The 19,621-nt window shown below is 48.4% G+C and overlaps 1 protein-coding gene across 1 annotated transcript in view; it reads right to left on the bottom strand.

The window, feature by feature from the left end:
- The window catches only part of LOC125959403 (uncharacterized), a 100,158-nt gene extending 81,161 nt beyond the window's left edge, over nt 1-18,997 (bottom strand). The window contains exons 1-2 of the mRNA XM_049692227.1: nt 18,845-18,997; nt 5,410-6,015 (exon numbers count right to left, since the gene is read on the bottom strand). Coding sequence (XP_049548184.1) covers nt 5,410-5,545 — 136 coding nt within the window. The 5' untranslated portion in view covers nt 5,546-6,015; nt 18,845-18,997. The remainder of the gene's footprint in view (nt 1-5,409; nt 6,016-18,844) is intronic.
- Between the last annotated feature and the right edge of the window lie 624 nt (nt 18,998-19,621).

Below are 19,621 nucleotides of genomic sequence, written 5' to 3' on the forward strand. Positions count from 1 at the left end.
CAAGTGGCCACAAATCGCTCTTTCGATCAACTTCGGCGGCGGAAACATCTTTAAATCACTTGGAGCACTTTTATCTGATTTTTCGTCCCGACCAACGCATGGCCTTTCATCGGTTGTTGGGCATGTTGGGTGTGGCTCCAGGAACATGTTCACGGTCTACACACACACACACACACACACACACGCGAGCGTGCGGGCAACCTTTAAGGTTGCTTCACCAACCGCACTGCCCGTTTGTCGGTCGGTTTTGAGGTTTGAGGTCAGAAACGATAATGTTGGTGTGGATCGTCTTGAGAATATAATCGTTACGAAGAAGGGACGAAGGAACGGACCGGGCCCGGCCCAGCCCGGCCCGTCAGCCTCTTGGGGTCGTGTGTTTTTATGGCGTAATTAGTCGCCAAAGGGGATGCCAATCCAGGCGGAAGGAATAGGGAGAGGTGTGTGTGCTGCTGTAAGGTACGGGCAAACTGTTTCGAAGAAACGAGAAAAGTGTCGGACCGTTCCACAGTTCCAAGGAATTCGCTTAAAGTAGTCGGAGAAAGAGTGAAGGTATGGTTTGAGACTGACGTTAGTACCGCCTGCGCCACAAGTTAGATTGTCTGTCCAAGTGGTCCAAGGCACGAGGAAACAGAAGGTTGTGGCAGAGCAACGTGTGTGTGTGTGTGTATATTGAGAGACACAACCGTTTAACACTGTCTTGTCTTATATTTTTTGTTAAATCCTTCTGGGGGAAATCATCTTTTCAATCTTGCTTTTGACATGATGTGAAAGTTTAAGAGTTAATGAAAGTTCACCTTAAACTTTTGTTTTGCATTTGAAGTACAATATGGAGATTTTTAGTTTTTACTACAATGTTACTTCACGTTGTTTACTAATAATTCTGCAGTTGCCAAGATAAGTGCAAATAAAGACTTGTTTCTCAGCTACGTGATCACCGGGACCTCTAGAGATGAAATCGATTATAGCTGTTAGTTTTTTTCCAATTAGACGAGCTTTATATGATACGATGACGTGCATGTTACCTCAACGGCATCCAAGAAAGTAATAAGTGGATATGGACTGTACGTAGTATGCAAAAGGTAGACACTTAACGCAAGTGCTAACTAAAGTGTTCTAAAGTAAATGTATCGATCAAAGGCAAACAGGAAAAACTTTAAAAGATAAGTTTAATTTGTAAGTAAGGGAAACTCAAACTTCTCTCTATATAATCTACAATACCGTAATTTGGTTAAAAAGAATGTTGATATTTTTTTTCGCAGAACTGAATTCAATAGCGATGAATTGTTAAGTTATTTTTATAGAAGGTAACAACATTTGTATTACAACCTTTATCGTTTCGAAATATTATAGTAAGTAGGGATAGTCGTAAGCCATCCAAAAGTTCGTAGTTTATTCTATGATAAATCTTTACAACCGTTTATTCTAAGATAAATGTTACAATAGTAACAATTTACTTCAATAGAGAGTTATTTTACTTCCGGCTCATCCAGTGACATTTAAAACAAAGATTTTTTGAATTCCCAGATATATTAATTTATATATCTTTTAGGCTTTTAAAATAATTATTTGAAACCATGAGTTAATTATGTTTGTGTAAATGTTATGTAAAGTTCGCCAGATTGTTCAATAGTTCAATGTTATAGATGAACACAACTGTTTGCCCTTGCTGCAGATAAATGCCAAGAATTGTTACGAAAAGATTTGATTAGGTTTACGGTCTTTGGTTCCCGTAAATTCAAGTGTTCTCAAAGTGTAGTATAATGAACTCCTCTCTGAGTTATCATAAATGAAATTAATAAATACCGACAAACCACGCATGAATCTTTAATTAGAGGTCAACAAGCGCAACGCAACTACATTCTATTAAACTACAACTCTGCAGTTTGCGTTTGATGTACTTCGAGTAACACAATACTGCATATTTCAAAGTCGCTCTGGAATAATTCGTCCGTACTTCCAGCTCAAAATCACAGCAACATTGTCCCCCGACCAAAGGTCAGCAGCAGTGGCACTCTCGCGTCCTTGTCAAACTCCGTCAACGTCATGTACCAACCTCTCGCTGCCCCACCTGCTGGTTGATTAACGCTTTGCGTGTAATCCATCTTAAACGAATGCAACAGCAGCAGTAGCAGCAGCAGCATTCAGGGCAACCTTATTCTACAAAACGCTCGCGGCAAAACAGGTAAAGTAACATTTATGAAAATGTAGCTCACTAACTCCGAGAACCGACCGAAGGAAAGCTGTAGCTTTCCCGGTGGTGCTCCTTAATCATGCCACTCCTTGCCCCCCGAAACCAGGTGCATCAGACGTGGGCCTCAAAATGGACCTCCACGGTGGCACATTCCATTTGCAAGTGTCAACGCGAACCCTCGCTCGCTAGTTTGGTATTCGGTGGTGGTGGTAACTTCGACATACCAGACCGACTATCACACAACGCCGGAGTAGGTTTGGTTGCTCTGTTAGTGCTTGAACGCAAATGTTTGTCCCAATTTCCGCCACTTCCAAGTTTCCATCGTCCACCTAACTTTCCATTTTATTAGACTCGTTTAGATGCATTTTACCACTCGCCACCAGCATTCGCTCTCTTCTGTTGAAACACGTGCATACGGAGCGATCCAATATCAGCCTCCAGGAGCAACACAGGCTTCCCATCCCGACGGAACACCCGGTGAATGCATGCCCGCAACGGCTGGAGAGTATGGCATTTTCACACTTCACTGTTCGAGAGCAGCAAACAGCTCGGAAGCTCGGGAACCTGCAAAGTGGCCAAAGTTGCTATAACGTCAAGCCGCTCGTCCAGCAACCCAGTACCAGTTGGGTTGGAGGGTTTGTTTCAAAGCCACAAAGCAAACGACCTCCCCTCGCACGGCTGGTTATTGTTTCGGAAAAGTTCTTCTCGACAACATCTTAACGAGACAGAAACGGGGGCGAGGGCGCAGAGAAGGCTCAACAGGGAAGCAGGATATCGCCTTGATACACGAGCTGAACGGTGAACAAAGTTTCCAACTTCAAACAGCCCACCACACACACACACACACACACACACACACGCACATCTCGAACCGAGTGGTGATGAGTGTAGGTGAGAGCAACAGTCTTCCAGGCGCCAAACCCCGAGGCGCTCGAAGCCAAAGTGCTGGAGGTTTAATTTTCCGATTCGTTTGTGTTTGGCGGAAAACTTCTCCGTCCCCTCGTTCCTGTCCTGCTTCGTCGTTCGCCGGAGTGTCCTTTCGTGGGCGGCCTCCATGCACCAGCAAGCAGACGACGAGAGCAAACGAGGACTTTAAGCTTTAGGCTGCTGATGATGACACCGTATAGGCAGCGTTGGTGACGTCTTATGATTAAAATTAAGCCCATAATGAAACGAAAAGTCCCGTAGGTCCGACCGAGAAGGACCACCAATCTCACGCTACGTGCACGCCCGATCCACAACCACAAATGCGTCGTCGAATGCCGCTGCTGCGTTCTCCGGACTTTGAAGCTCTCATCTCATATCGTGGACTGTGCGGGAAGTTGGTGGATGGAGGCAGTACCATCTCTCCGGAAGTGCTTTTGATAATCCAACGGTCCGAAACCATTATCCTGCACGGCTCGGAAGGTCCCTGTGTGGCTGTCGTTATCGAGGTCGAGACTATATTTTCCTCGTCCTCGAGTTGTAATGTGATGTCACTTCGCTTTGTTCGCACGATATTAGTCCCAATGCTGTCATTAACTTTCCGCGCGAACAGGACCAATCCCTTGTTTGGGGAAGGGATTGTGTCCAGTTGACCTCAGATTTCCGTCTCCGAAATAAGGGCTTGGACTTACACAGCATCTGGGTCAACTTTAATTTCATCTTTAAAGCGCTTGTCATGCCCCTGAAATGGCCTCACTTCTAAGGCGATGACCTATCGGTACAGATCGATGGCCCGTTAACAAGGATCATCAATCACGAACGATGAGCGGCGGCTCAGGCTCTGCTCTCGCCGCAGATTAATTCGAAACGATTCCAAAGCCATTATGTCAGATTTCCGATTCCGATTCCGGGCCGTCCAAAACACAACAGTATCTTCCTGTCTCACATTCCAACAAAAGACATCCAGAAGCAAGACAAACACAAAACAATTTATCCTTTACCAAAACCGATTCACTTCCGATTCGATTTGCCATGATCAAACGGACCGAACAAGACCGAAGACGTCCGGACGACGTCTTCACCTCACCGGTTGCCGCTTATCATTGTGCGTCAGACGCAGGTTCTGTGTCCTGCGCTGAACAACATCAATTCCGAAGTATTCTATTTGTACAACAACTTTCCAGTTACTTAGCCAACCTCCGACGAGCCGACCTCCGAGAATACCGCCACCATTCTGTCGGCAGTGGAGAGATTGGTAAAGTAAATAAAACTTGGCAACGCCAAGAAGCCGAGACCAAGGCGAGGTAGACGCGGGAGTTTTACATTTGATTTACACAATGAATTTGTTTTACAACCGGATGTTTACCGGTGGGTTTGGAAGGCTGGGAGTGCCAGACAGGGTGGACAGGGCAGACTGATTGTTCAGTTCTTCCCCGGCGAATGGTGGTCTTCCTCAGGAGTTGGTATATAACTTCTTTTACAACATTCAGAAGCAGCTGTCCCCTTCTCGTTGGACCATTGAATGGACTGCTCGAAATGCCACTCGAGGACGTGGCAGCCCGTGGTTAAGGATGCTTCCGCGGGTTTTCTGTCTGCGTCAGGACGGAGGCTGTGTTTGTGGTAGCTCTGGAAGCTCCATGAACCGCCAGCCAGTCCAGCAAGCACATCGCACGTAGCGCTGTGCCTCGTGCCACGTAGTAGCTACACTGCTAAAGTATCGCATAGCCCGCTGGTCGATGGACGTACGGCGAATCTTCTTATCCTTCGTTTATCCCCGTTGTAGCCGGATGTCTACCATCAGCATCGCCATCTCTTGTTTCACGAGGCAAAATGCAAAACGGAATCCAAGGTGAACCACGGATCACGGATACCGGATTGAATCGTAGCAGGCATCGTTTCGCGGTAATGAACGAGCGGATTATAGTTGCATGAGGCTGCTTGGATTGGACTTCCACGAAATGGGACTTTGAGCATGATGTCGAACCCTCCCTCCGTTCCAACTCGACCAACTTTTCTGTTTCACCGAATTGACAACGTCCAACTGACGTCAGTGCGTCTACCTTTTTTGTGCTACCTAAACTCCCATTAACATGCTTCAAACCGATTTCCGACTAAACGAAGTCCTTTCGCTCTTTCATGGTCCCCGTTTTTTTGTTGTTTGCTCTTTTGTAAAAAGGACTCCCTAGACTACTTTACCCTTGACCATTACAAGTGATTAAATGATGATTTTTTTCGTTGATTTGATCCCGATTAATGTGAGCCAAATTGCTAATAAGGCAGCGAACTTCACTTACCTGAAGGTAGCAGCAACAACACCAACAATCCAGCAAGCAGCGCCATTCGGGAGGACGGGGAGGTTCGGTTTGTCTGCTGCAGCTCCAGTTGCCTTCGACCGACCGGCCTCACCGAGTGCTCCTTCGGAGAAATCATTTTCACTTCCGTCACTACCACCTCGACCACCACTCCGATATTAGCTGGAACGGAGCTGCGTGTCACGTGGGGCTTTGCACTTTCTCGAAAACTCGACACTGCAGCAACGAGCGCGGCGCGGAGCCTCGCTGCTCGGTTAATTATCGCTTCGCGCTATCCTTGCGCGAGCATCAAACCGAACTCGTTGACCTTTTTTTTATTACTATTATTATTTTGCGTTCCACGGGCACGATTTAAACTTCCACACACTACGAAAGCACACTTGCACACTCGGACACGGACACGGACACATCAAAAGCACTCACAGCACCGGGAGAGGGGGTACGGGGGAAACATCAAGGAACACACGATGAGCCCACCCGGAAAATGGGTCTAATTGGGTCCCTTTTGGGTGATGAATGCTGCTCCCTCCTGGTACGCAATTAGCAGCACCAGCAGCACGGCTATCAGTGTTTGATCAGCAGTGAAATCTGCATAAAAAATGGCGAGTAAAACAAAACAAAAAATCGAATATCACCAACACAGTTTCCAGTTATCCCAGTGTAATGCTTTTCACGAATCTTCGCGAAATAATTGGCGAGAGGCGCGTGGAGTGAACGGCTCCATTACTCCCTTTGGTTCCGGCAAACTGAAGCGCTAAAGAGTTGATTAATGTTTTAATGTGTCGCGTATCGAGTGGAGCAGGGTCGTACATCCCTCGATTCAACGGAGGGCGATGGAAGGAGGGAGTGGATAATTATTTTCAAATTGTCATTTATCGTTTTTAATTATTTACTCGCTGCGCTGCGACCGGCGAGATACCTCTAACCTCACTTCACTTTTCACCGATTTTCGTCCCCCAGCACGAGCACGAGAGGGCAGGTGCGCCACCCACCGCAGGAACGCTCTTTTGGATGCACTGAGGAATTTTTTTTTCTCGTTTTTCTCATTCCAATTTGGTCCACCGGGCCATCTCTCACCCCTCCAAATCGTGATATTATTATTTATATTTTTTACGCTCATGTTTGTCGCATTAAGCGCTGCATCCACGTTCATGCAGGTCGTCATGCACGGAATTGGAATCCAAGTTGGAGAGCAACACACGCAGCAAGCAACACTGCCAGCAAGTGTTGTCAAACTTCAGTTAGGTCGAATTGAAACACAAACTTACTTTGTTTACACCAAAATATAGATTACAAATCCCGGATAGAGAGTGAAAAATATTTCTGGAAAGAGTTTATTCAACTCTACAGGGAGTGCTCCGAGGTTTAGAAAGTAAAAAGTTTCAGGTGTTGTTTATAAACTCTCGAATTGAATGCGCCTTGAGGTTGAAGTAGGCTTTGAGCATGGGATTGATCCTAACCTTAGTTGAGCAACGGTGGACGTGCATGACGGCGACCTGCATGAATGTGGATGCCGGGCTTAATGCTTCGCGTTTAAATCTGCCATTTGGGGACCATTTGTTTTTTGTTGTTGTTGCTGGACGTCCAATTTTACGTTCCGCTCCGCGTGTTTCGTGTTTACGTTCGCGACGTGCGTTTTGTGCGTTTGTTTGATCAGTTATCCAATCGTTTTCACTCCATTTCAAAATGCAGGCAGCAAAGAGCGGGCGGGATATTGATAAAGGGAGAGGAGAAAGGAAGAGATGCAGGTAGGTAGGGCTGATAATGAATCCTGGACCAGTGGCCAACCAGTTGGGAATTCGGGGGTTGGGAAAAAGTTGGAAGCAAATTCATTAACGAAAAACCCAGAAACTGATTTCCTCCTCCACCGGCCTGCGGTGCCCTTTGACGCGCGCTTCCGGGGGCCCAGTTCAGTTTGGATCACAGTTCGCACACAGCATAACGAACCTCGGCGTGGAGTGAACCCGAAAATCTGCTCGCTCGTTATCACGTCGGACCCGTTGGGGATTTACGCCAGCATCCCTGGACTGTCGTTGCTGCTGCCGCTGCTGCTGCACCAGCTGCTGTCCTTCATCCCTCTCGTCAACCCCCCCCCCCCCTCCCTGGATGGAGTATTCAATTTCAGTTAAGCAACTAACGGCCTGACAAGGGCCTGACTGCTCCAGCAGCAACAGCAGCAGTAGTAGTGGTAGTAGTACCGGTAGGTATCGCTCGCGTAGCGCAAACATCGCGAGTCAATTGGAACACGATCCGTGGTTCTTGAGGGGAGGGGGTAGGAAAAACGAGGAAAGGTGGGGGGGGGGGGAAGGCCAAGCACGGGGTGAGTGCACTAATTGCAGTCTGCTTTAATTCGGCTCGCGGCAAATTGAATATAAACAGCGACCGGTTCACTCACTCCCCGAAACATCCGGGGGTCGAGAGGGCCGGGGTCGAGGTCGGAAAATCCATTTACCCCTCGGATCATCCCCCTCCGGACTTCAAGAGGCACGATGCACGCGGATGCATCCCCAAACCGGGTGAATGGATGCTGTCGAGCACGATAAATAAATACAAGGGGGGATGCATATGCATCCTCCTTTATTCGAAACCACCCCCCTGGAGCGATGATTAATGCCAACGATCACCGCCTCCCCTTACACACCCCCCGTTTACTATCTTCCCCCTTCAGTTCAGCGGATTATTCGCGCACAGATCCAGCCGCGCGGATCGTTGGTTGGTTGTAAAATGTTAATCCCCGTTGTAATCGGCATAATTAAAAGCATATCTCAGGCCACCCCCCCCCCCGCTGACGGGTGGTCGCACATGATAATGATGTTGCCAGACACGGTACGGGGTGTAGGGAGTGTTGGTTAGTTTGTTGCTTTTCCATCGCGATACACCAACGTTTGTACCAACATTATCTGAGGGGGGAACACTGTGTCTGAGTTCACCTCAGTGTGAATGAGTTAATTATTATGTTGCTTTTATGGAAAGGAAGGAGAGATAGTCGCCACCCTTCGGTGGATGCACGCGTGTGTGTGTGTGTGTGTTCCGGAGTGCCTGCAAACACCTGTTAGCAGGATTAGTTGTTCGCTTCCCCCTTTGAGTGAAATAGATAAAATGGATTCCCGTTGCCTACCTCCCGATGATGGAAAAGGAGGTGGTTTAGGGAGGATGTTTTACCAACTTTTCCGATGGATCCATCAGCTCCAACAGCAGCTGCACGGTGCGTGAATGTTTTCTCACGCACAGTGTATGTGTGTGCGCGCAATGAGATTGCAGCGAGTGCAGCGATTCGTAAACTTATCAACAATCGTCCGGTCAGTCAGTCTGCAACAACAACACGAGTAATTCGAGCGTGCCATTCTCCCATTGTAACATGCCCGCGCGTGTTGACCACCAACGCATTTGGTATCAACATTTTTTAACACCCGCTCTCCCTTCCTCTCACTCTTTCTCTCTCTTATTCGATCCCTGGTTTTTTTTTCAGATTCAGGATAGTTAATGACCGTTGACCTTTTGTGAGGAAATGTTCAAAGAACGGTGTGTGTGTGGTTTGTGATGCGTTTGTAGGTGTGTATGTGGAAAGGTGGAAATCGAATGCATGCATTTCCACGTGATTTGTACAGAACAACCCCCCCCCCCCCCCCTCGATAATCGTTCAGTCGTCGTCGCGCAGTGGGCCCCGGTATGGAAGCGATTCCGATTTTTCCATTCACAGTTTCCACCGCCTGCTTTGTTTTATGTTTGCCTTTTTTTTTTGTTTTTCACTTCGATTTCAATGATGCTGTGATTGTGGTGCCAATTATTCAAATTGGAAAATGGTCGAATGGCTCCCCCTCCGGTTTTTGCCGGACCTCAAATCCCCCACGTTTAATAAACATTATTCCAGCAAAATCGCACATTAACGAGAACTGTGGCAACTCAGCTGAGCAACCACAGAGACCATATCAAATGGCGCTCACCAAATTATGCTAATGCGTGTGCCAATTGGAACGGGGCACATTCATCAGCGAATGCAGATATTGCACCACCAGCGTCACCGGAAATGTCATCGTCAATTCAATCACTTTTTGGGGGGCGAGGGAAGCAGAAGGAGAGAGTGCACTCCAAAAAGAAGGTGACGACAACGGACATGTGTGTGCGTTGATAGCCACCGTAAGGGTGGAGGATTAAATGTAATTTATCTCGTCTTTCACCAGCCCGTATCAGAGGGGATGTTGAAAGGAATCCATTTTTATATTTCAACCCCCGAGTATACCCCCCCCCCCCCCCTGTCTAAGGGTGCCGAGATCCTTCTTCACTTTGCGGTGGATCAGATAAATCTTGCTGCTCCACCTTCCACGAGCTGTGAGCAACGAAAAACATGCTTCTTACGATACGCTGATGCTGTCAGGTGGGTGGTGCCCCGTTGGAATCGAAACCGAGGGTGCGGAAGGTTGGTTCGTTATACACAACGAAACCGGTGCTGTCATCGGAAAATCAGAATTTACGATTTTGAGCCCCCCACATTCCCATTCCATCTTTCTCTCTGCTAACTAACCACAATCCTCGGTACACACACACATACGTATGGATGTACACGAAGAGAGAGAGAGAGAGAGGATCCGATTGTCAGCCTCACAGGGCTCAGAGGATGATAAGTAGCCGCCGTTCGGTGAGAGGGATCGTCGGCTTGGCCTAAGCCAACACAGCCAACGGCGGCTGCTGCTGCTGCTGTGGCATCGTCGTGTCAGTGTCATTTGAATAATCAGATTTAGAATCATTCGCCTGCCGTGTGATGCGACCACACGCGCGCCCTCGCTCCCCTCACCTCCACAAACACACACAGACACACGGCGGTCTGTTGGAGACGATCTGTGGTTTCACTTACGCCAAGGTGACGTGGCAGAAAGCACTCGGATCGGCAACAACAGCAACACACGACACACAACAACACTCGGGCACACCTTTTCGGCCACAGACCTCGAAGGTGAGATGCCATTCCTCATCTCATTCTTCTCGCCGTCGTCGTCGTCTGCGTCGTGGTGAGGGTCGCACGAGAATGTAAATAATCCCCCTACCGTCTGACATCTCCGGGCAGGTTGAGGGTTTGTGGATGCGATCGTAGCAACCTGCGCCCCAGGATCGTCGTCGCCCTTGCCAGAAGGTCACTTCACGTCTCAGCAAACAGCATCCTTCCTTTTGTATGTGTGTGTGTGTGTGTGTGTGTGTGTGTGTGTGTGTGTGTGTGTGTGTGTGTGTGTGTGTGTGTGTGTGTGTGTGCGAGAGATGATCGCCTCTTTGGTGGCAGCCGCAGTTCGTTGAGTTGTTTACTTATTTGACACGCCGCCACCTGCCTCCTCCTGCCCTTGCCCTCTGACTCTCTGACCAGGATGGTCTTCCTTCCAGGGCACTCGTGTGCCATTGTTTGTGTTTGCCTTTCGAGCGCGGCCAGCGTCACTAAGACGAAGTGACGACGCTCTGTTTTGGGCCCTCCACCTCTGGCTGGACGGATGTGACATTTGTCCCGGTCCCGGGAACTGAGCCACACTTCAGTGAATGTATTGGCTCCGGGTTGACGGAATGGTGAAAGCACTTCCGTTGCTTTAACCCCTTGTTTTGGGGCACGCGCGCCTCACCTCGCCCCCCGGGGGAACAAACGTCAAACTCTTCATTCATACGGGAGTACACTCTGACGTGGCATTAGCCGTTTCGAGTGGCCAAATGGGTGTTGAGAGTGTGAGGATCGAGAACCACTCCATTCACCGCACCGCAGTCCCATTATCCAGTCCAGTTCCATTCCACGCAGCACAGGTGAGCCCAGCTACAGGTCATGAAAAGGCAACACTCGGTATCCGGATTGTTCCCCTTCTTCGCCAGGTTCCTGATCCTGATTGAAAGCTCCCTCCCGGTCCGGGGGTGTCGAGCTTCCGTGTGAGATGAGCATTTGAATAAAAGATGATATCAGATTGCGAAGCGTGACTCCCCGGACTACGCACTGCCCCACTGGAACAACACTGTTGGTTGTTTGGCGGCAGCGGCAGCGAATCAAATTGGGCTCGAAATGGATGGTGATGAAAGTTTCGGAAAATGATTTCCGGCCTATGGCCTCTACCCGGTCTCCATTCCACTAGCAGCACCACTTCGCGCAGTTCGGTTACCGGTTGTACTTGGGGTCCTTAAATAAGACATGACCCAGGATCGATCTCTCCGGTGACACAGTTACCGTTCCGTGGTTTGTCGTTCAATTTCTGAATGAATAACCTTCCAGTGTCGAGCGTATGCGGTCGTCTGGTGAAGAGGGAATTCATGAACTTCACCACGAAGGAGGGATCCCTTTCGTCACTCCGAACAAAGAGGACGATGGAGCACATTTCGTTTAACTTTTGCTTAACTCATGCTGACATGGTCAGTGATGGGGATTCGTTCGCCGGTAGTAGGATCTAGTAGCATCCGCTCCCGGTAATGAAATTTACGCTTCAGACACCGGTTCTCACGTACGCCGGCTCCGGTTTCGGGTTAAGTGCGTTAATTGAATTTTCGATAGTTTTTTCCTTTGGCTTTTGGCGAGCAGCTGGTCGTTGGCACCGTTTTACGGAGCCAATAATCAGCGATAACGTGCGAAGGAGTTGGGAGTGGAAAAAGTTTTGATTAACCGATCGACCCCCCGTTTCTCTTCCCGGGAGAGGGGAGGAAATTGTACGTGCGTAGAGCATACGAATGGAGCTGGTAGCTCAATTTACGTAAGAGCTGAGCCAAAGGACAGTAAGCTTCTTGAATTAACCTCTTTAATAGAAGGTGCTCGAGATCTTTCTTACTTCTGGGCTAATCAATTCAAGACTCATAACAACTTAAGGAACGTGATCTGTTCGGAAGCCTTGTAGGTAACTGACTTGTAGCACCTTATACAACTGAAAAGCACAATGTATGTGGACATTGAGTTTGAATTGATATTTTGTTTTACTTATGCTGAATTTTGCATTAGAATGCACATGTTAATTTGTTATATTTCTAAAGCTGCTTTTTACACTTATTGAATAACAGGAGTCCCTCCAAATCGATTGAAATAACAAAGTTTATGAGTTCATGACCATCAGTTACAATTGGTTCACTGATGGAGGTAATTTGTCAGCGATCAAACTCGGATCGGCCACCATTCTTTAATGTTTGTTTACATGGCGAGCAGCCGGTAAGGCTGACCTTTGCAAGCGTTACTGCTTATCACCAGCTCCGATTCCTTCGTGATTTCTCTGTGTTCCCTGTATAATGAAATAGACGCCTTTCCTTCTTCATTGCCGAAATCTTGAATATGTCCCTGAAACTATTACGTTCCAGCTACGATCACCACAATCACTGTCATGGTGATAACATCTTGGAGCGTTGTCCTTGTACGAATAACAATGCCCTGTAATACCTTGCAGTCAGTGTTTTATCGTATTAAACGACTCATTGAACTAATCTCAAACAACATCAGTAGGGTGACCGATCACAGCATGCTTGACTGACACTTGATATGATTTACACATAACTTGCATTTATGGCACTTTTCAACATCACGAGCACAAAATGAAAAGGATTTCCGAACACCGCGAAAAATAGTTCTTTTGTTAGTTAACCCTCTACTCTATTGCTCTTGTACCACGGTGAACGATTGCCCAGACATCCCGAATTTAGTTGAACCGGATCTCTACTGTTTCGATTACCACTCTAAAGGTTATCTCACTGGTTACTAAAGAACGTGTGCTGTCTTCACTGCGTTTTAAAGGAATTCCGCACACCCTGTTATCAGTTCGGAACTCGGAAGCATTCCTTTGATTCTGATTTTTGTTAATAGCTCGATTCTCCCATACAGTGGCAGCGTAGCCTCAGGCCTTCGAAGTTACGAGCTCAACAACAACTCTAGTAGCAATGTCGAAACAGAGCAGAACAGAGTAGTGATTGACTATTCTTCGAAGTAGACTCTATCTGTCAGACTTACAATCATCTGTCTATTCGCATCATGGACAAAGTTGTTAAAACGTGTATGTACGGGTTGTGTGCAATTGTTAAATGGGAAAATAATTCTTCAACATGTCTCTGTTTAATTGGGGCTTTAGTTCACGCATTGCATTTCGTTGACTCAAGACTGTCCCAGACTGTTCAGAACCGATTCAGAAGAACTCGATTTAATTCTTGACAGTCGGATAGACATCTGACATCCAATGTTACAGATGGTTGCCGGTCGCTTCCATCTAGTGCAGGATACTCTACATATATTCTTGACTCTCAACCTCGTACTCGATCTAGACAATTTGATCCGCTAAATTCTGGAGCCTTTCTATCCTTTCGTGCTGCATCTGATGTTCTCTTGTGGTTGTGCATATCTCCAAGATTATCATTTGATTAGCAGCATTTATCCCGTCAACACATTGTTGGGAAATCCAGTACAACACTGAATGGAAGTTGACAGACATGACATCACTGTTGAATACGTTCAATGCATTTCTCCTGTTCTCAAGCCGGAGCTGATCGCCCCCAGTAACCTATGCCATCGTCAGTCCCCGAACCGGATGCTATTTAGCGTGCTGCCATTGAAACGCTTTTGGTGAAGTATTTGGTTTCCCTCAAGCAGTTGTAGCGAGAGCATCATCGAGTCACTCGACACCGACAAGAGCCACTTCCCGGACCTTCCGTTTCCCCAAGGGTATTTGCGAAGCACCACTCGACGCGCCGAAAGGAGCGCCATTTCTCGTTTACAAAGAAAATGAATGATTCCCTTCTTTCCCTCCCTACAGTCCAGACCAACCCAGACTCCTGGTCTTCGCTGAACAATGGTGTAATGAATGGTGCTCGAGCGGAAGCGGAGCGAAAGCGCTCTCTCACTAGCAGCTACTAGCTCTGGCGAGCTAAGGAAGCGGATTAAAGATGGACCTTTCGTACTCCTAAAGGATTCCATCGGAGTCGGGGAACCGGGAGTGACCTCAACAGCCGCAGCAGGGCCTCTCCCGAGCAGGCAGCTAATTTCGGTATAAATAAGTAATAGGAAAATTAAAGAATTATTCGCTTCACCCAGGTTCACCTCGAGGCAATTGGCCATTTGGCCACGGACCGTTTCCCGCACGGAGCTGCTCCGGTGCACACCTCATACCAACCTCTCTCAGCCACCACTACTTGCGGCCACCGTTAAGTAACCTCGCACAAACTGTGGCGCACATAATTGAGTAGTTTCGTTTCGGCCGCGTCGGAGCGTCGATGGGACTAATATTTCATGAAGGTAATCAACCTCCCCAGGGAGCGGGGCGACTGACCAGACCTGGACTGGCGACGAGGGCAAAAGGAAAGGAAATAAACTTTCCGCACCCGACGCTACTCGACGGCCGCGGTGAAGGTGTTTATACGCTTCATCTGGAGTGTTGTTGTTGGACGCCGCAAGTTTCCGTTGGTCAACTTTTTTTTAAGCAAACGCAGAATCGCCGTCAAATGGCCACATTTAAATTGCGCTTTGGACGTCCTTGATAAAAAAAAGCAAACTTCGTGGCCTTCAGACAGTCTAGACAACGGGATATCGCTTAACGTTCTAATTTGGTTCGATAATGGCCGTTCCCAAAACGGCCGGATTCTCACACACTTTGATTCTAGCGCCGGATGCGTTGTAATCATTACGGTAAAAGCAAACACCTTCCACTCAGCTTAGCCACAACGCTTGGTCCATTAACTGGTCACCTCGATTCGGTCACAACGCGACCCTCAGGTCCGTCGGTTCCGTTCAGTCAACGACGAGTCTGCGGTCCTAAAGGTCGATAGCAAACGAACATTAATGCACCCGAAATGTGTGGGCAATTACTGCAATTACCTCACTCATCGGGCACTCGGTGGGCAAGTGTGCTACGCCGCACGTCGCACGATGGCCACATTAACTTGTGGTAGTGGTGGCCACGATTGGTGGAAGTGGCGCGACCACACGCAGTCGTCAAGTCGTCTTGATCGAGGATTCTGAAGAGGGAACGTTGGAGAGAAAATTACCGTTCCATCGTAAAAACCCCGAGCCACCGGACCAGACCATGCCAAAGGCCAAAAGGTTTTCGTTCCCCCCCCCCCCCATTCCTTCCTTCCTTGCACCATTGTGCCACCGGATAACCGAAGGAGTCACCTGCATTGACCTGTTTGGGATTCAAACGTTCGCTTCGTCGAAGCTTCGACACCTGCTGCAAGGTGAACCCCAAAAGCCATGTTGTCTATGATGATCCCTCGATCCTGTACACCCTTCCTTACCCCCCAGAGGGGCGACGATTTTCGGTAAATAATTCATGAAGCATTTCCTTTTCTTTGCTTCACCGAAAATGAGATTAGAGTTTTCGTGTTTCGTGATTTACAAAGATGAAAGCGACAACCTACGACCGCCGGTAAAAAGCAAGCCCCTCAAGTGGGTTCCAGAACCGGGTCATAGTGACCGTCCCGTGCGACTCATTGGACCGACGATAACGACGACGACAGGTGGCTACATCATTTCATAAGCATAAAATAAAATTAACAACATAAAACACCATTAGTGAAGATGTTACTTGGGTGCCCTCCCAAGGGTCACGATTAAGGGGACGTGCCCCCTCCCCCGTGTGGGGTGGTGTAATCCATCCCGAATGGCTTGTTAACGTCTTGCTGCTGGATTCACGTCTTGCCGGGACACACTTCAAACATCCCGACGCTAGCTGCCGTTATGGGAACGATCAGCTGTTGGGAGCATGGAGGAGAAGAGGAACGGGGGACTCGATTTGAGGGGTCTGATTTAATTATTCACCGAGAAGCGTCCACGGGTGCAAGGGAATTAAGCGACCCAGGGAGCCTTCTTCTTCTTCATCATCATCTCCGCGTCTCGCATCGCGCTATCAACGCTTTCGCTTCGCTTCGCTAACGGTCTGGCCTTCGAAAGTATGCAGTCTTATTAAAAATATCTTCAAAATAAAGCATCCAAACTGATAACGGGGAGCGGTGGGCGTCCGACAGCAGCGAGCAAGAGAAAGAGAGAACAAAAGAATGCATCGCCGGAAACTTTAGGTTTGGGCAATAAAAGAAAAAAAGACGAAGCGAAGGAAAACATTTTTATCCAACCGAAAAACACTTCATACTGGTGCTGCCGAGAGGTAAAAAAATTAATTAAAACCAACCCCACAGCGAAGAAGTGTTGCAGAAGTGAACTTCCGACAGCAGCGGCGGAAAAGCGGCTTCACTGCCGCGCGGTATCGAGTATTGAAAACGCCGGAATTTATGCAAAAAAATATCCCGAATAATGAATCGTGGCGATGATAGAAACAATGCAACATCTTTCACAACACGCCACCAAACAATGGATAAACGCCAAGTAAAAGAAGGCAGAAATGGTGGAGAAAGAGAGGAAAAAAGAGAGAGACACACAAAGGACAAAGCCGATAAAGAGAAGAAGGCAATATAGAGACAGAGAAGTTCACAAATTTGGTCGCCACCGTTAGTGTTCGGCGGTCCGTGCGGCGGTCCGAAAGCAAGGAAAGAACCAGACGGAAAAGTTTACGAGGGAAGCGACCGGTCTTTGCAAAAGGGTTTTTTTCGGGGCTGGAGCCAGGATAGTGGAGCATCCCTGCTGCTTGTTTTTGGAGACTTTTAAAGGCCTGCCTTTGACATCTCCGGCACCAACGTTGGCCACCGACTAACGGGTGCTATGGCTCGTGAAGGACACACTTCGCTTCGGACACTGATCACGGGGCAGGAGCAGGAGGACGAGGAGGACACCGCGAACATCAACGAGTTTGCTTTTATTGTCTCTTTTGCTTTGTTCCAGTCGCTAGTTCCCGTTTTTCCGGTTTCCTTTTTCACCCTTAAGGCGGGTGTTTAACCTCTCCAGCACCCTGGTCTGGGGAGGTTTGTTGTTTTCCATTTTCCCATTTCAGGGCCACGCTTGGTGTTGGGTAAGGTTAGAACTCCAAGCTTAATTCCTGTTGACAGGACCGCCACTACCACCACACCGTCGCCGTCGAGGGTTTTGTATGCAAATTTGAGAGAAATTTTCAATTTTGCTGCTCGGTTAAGTCCATTCTGGTGGAGGGAGGCCGGCCTCTGGTTGTGCTCTTCCTTTCTCTCTTGTTTTCGTTTTTGTTTTTTGTAACGGAATGATGTCCGGCGGCGTAGGTCCGGATGTTTCATTATCCGGAAGCCAACCGGTTAAGTGGGGATGACAATTCAAGATGCAAAGTCGTGCCGGCGACTCGTGCCGGATTGTCCGCCCCCAAAAAAGGATCGGATTTTGGGACGAAGAAGAAGGAAAGGTGGGAAAAACGGAAGCTTATGATGATTGGTGGCTCTCGTGGCCACTGAAAAAAAACGAATGCAAATGGCGCGAACCCGGGTTAAGGTCGGGTTAAGGTCCTCAAATCTCGATCGCGCGTTCGAGCGCGTTCGACCGTGAAACAGATCGGAGTCTTGGAGCTCGCGGCTAAGGAGCACTCCACATCGCCACTCATTAATTATCCAATTTTTGCTTCAATTTCACGCCAATCCTGTGGCCAGACTCGGGCCTGCCGTGTCCTTGTCCCTGTTTATGACCATCATTTCCTTCCCTGATTGTTTCCGCGGTGCAGTTCCCTGTTGCCTGTTCCCTGTTGTTGCCCTACTAGTCAGTAAACCTCGAGCAACTATGAACAGCGCACAGTGGTTTAAGGTTTACGTTTGCAAGGCAGCCAGCTAACGTCCCGGTAGCACGCTCACCCGGCGAAATACCGCGTCCGGTACCACTCCGTTCGCGCCGGTTTCCGGTCCTTCCGGTTTCGTCTTACCTCTCTCGCTGCTGGTCGGAATCTAGGTTGGCGTTAAGCGACATAAATGAAGTCACAGAACGAACGCAAGCAGCAAAGAACTGAGAAAGGTGGTTTCAGAAGCAGCAGAAGAAGGGACAGCGTGGAGGTGTGTACGTGGTGTGCACGATGGTTGCGCCGAGCAATAATAATGATTAATTAGCGAGCACTGTCGCACAACTACGCGAACGACGACGACGACGACGAAGACGATTCTGTGCGTCGTCGTTTGGTGCCGGCGACATTGACGCTCGTTCCGGAGACTTTTCTTTCCCGGAACTTTTCCGCTCTCTCACGGCACCACCTCACGGCCACGGTGGTGCTGCCTTCCTTCTTTTCGGTTCACTTTCGCACAATCTCCTTCTTCACAACACACTACACTGTCAACTCTCGGCTGTTGCCTGGCCCACCAACACACTACTGGTGGGACGATGTGGAAGCCAATTCCAGGACGACGATTCGTGAATCGTTTAGAACATTATGTTGTCTTCCGTAGGTGGATCACTGTTTGTGCAGCTCGAGCAGTGCACGTTATTTAATCACTTGCCACAATCGATTTGAACACATTCCTAAAGCACAATAACTGGAACAACTTCCATTGAACGATTCTGCCAGACTCTGTGGACGTACTAAACACTCCTCGTCATCATTCCGTTTACCTTTTTTCCTTATTCACGCTTAAATGTATTTCTAGCCATCTTGATCGATCGATCAAAGTAGCTCGCACTTGACCACCATTAACTATCCTGCACTAACAATTAGTTAGGTTAGGTCATAGTAGCGCGATCAGCTCGGCAGCAGAACACCACGGCAGGACGACAGAGATTCGACCGATTCGAAGGAATCACCGAGTGCAACTGCTGCTGCTGCTGCTGACGTTCGGAGATGGCTTTCGGGTTGTTCGCCTCGTCGCGGAACTTCCGTCATCTCGGGGTGGCCGCTGACAACGAGTCCTTGCATCGGGATGTTCCGTGATTGGCAGGAGCCGAACATGCAGCGGCATCGTCATCGGGCAGCACTACTAGGGTTTGGGTCTCTAGTGCGCATGCCACGGATGTGATTTCCCCTCTTTGTTTTGATTTGTCTCGGGTGCCCGCCGGTCGGGTCGTGGTTCGCGGTGGCACGTGGTTTCGGGATGCGGCATGCGCCGATCTGCCGAACCGGCGGTTCCGGACTTTTGGCGGAATTCTCGCCGTTAGTCGGGACGTAAACCGTTCCGTTGAGGTTTGCACAATTTACGCTGCAAGGCGCCACTGTACGGGGCGGTTTTCAAAACAGTTTTAACGAGATTCTTTACTTTATTACACTTTTTGACTTTCTTCAATCGTGAAGAGGTCCTGAGAATGTTATTATTCAATCGTCGATACTCCTTGTGCTGATGAATGCAGTAGAGGAATGGGTTTTTCCGAGTTTTATATACAGTATGAAAAAATGTT

This window comes from Anopheles darlingi, chromosome 2, assembly GCF_943734745.1.
Source record: "Anopheles darlingi chromosome 2, idAnoDarlMG_H_01, whole genome shotgun sequence".
Taxonomy (NCBI): Eukaryota; Metazoa; Arthropoda; class Insecta; order Diptera; family Culicidae; genus Anopheles; species Anopheles darlingi.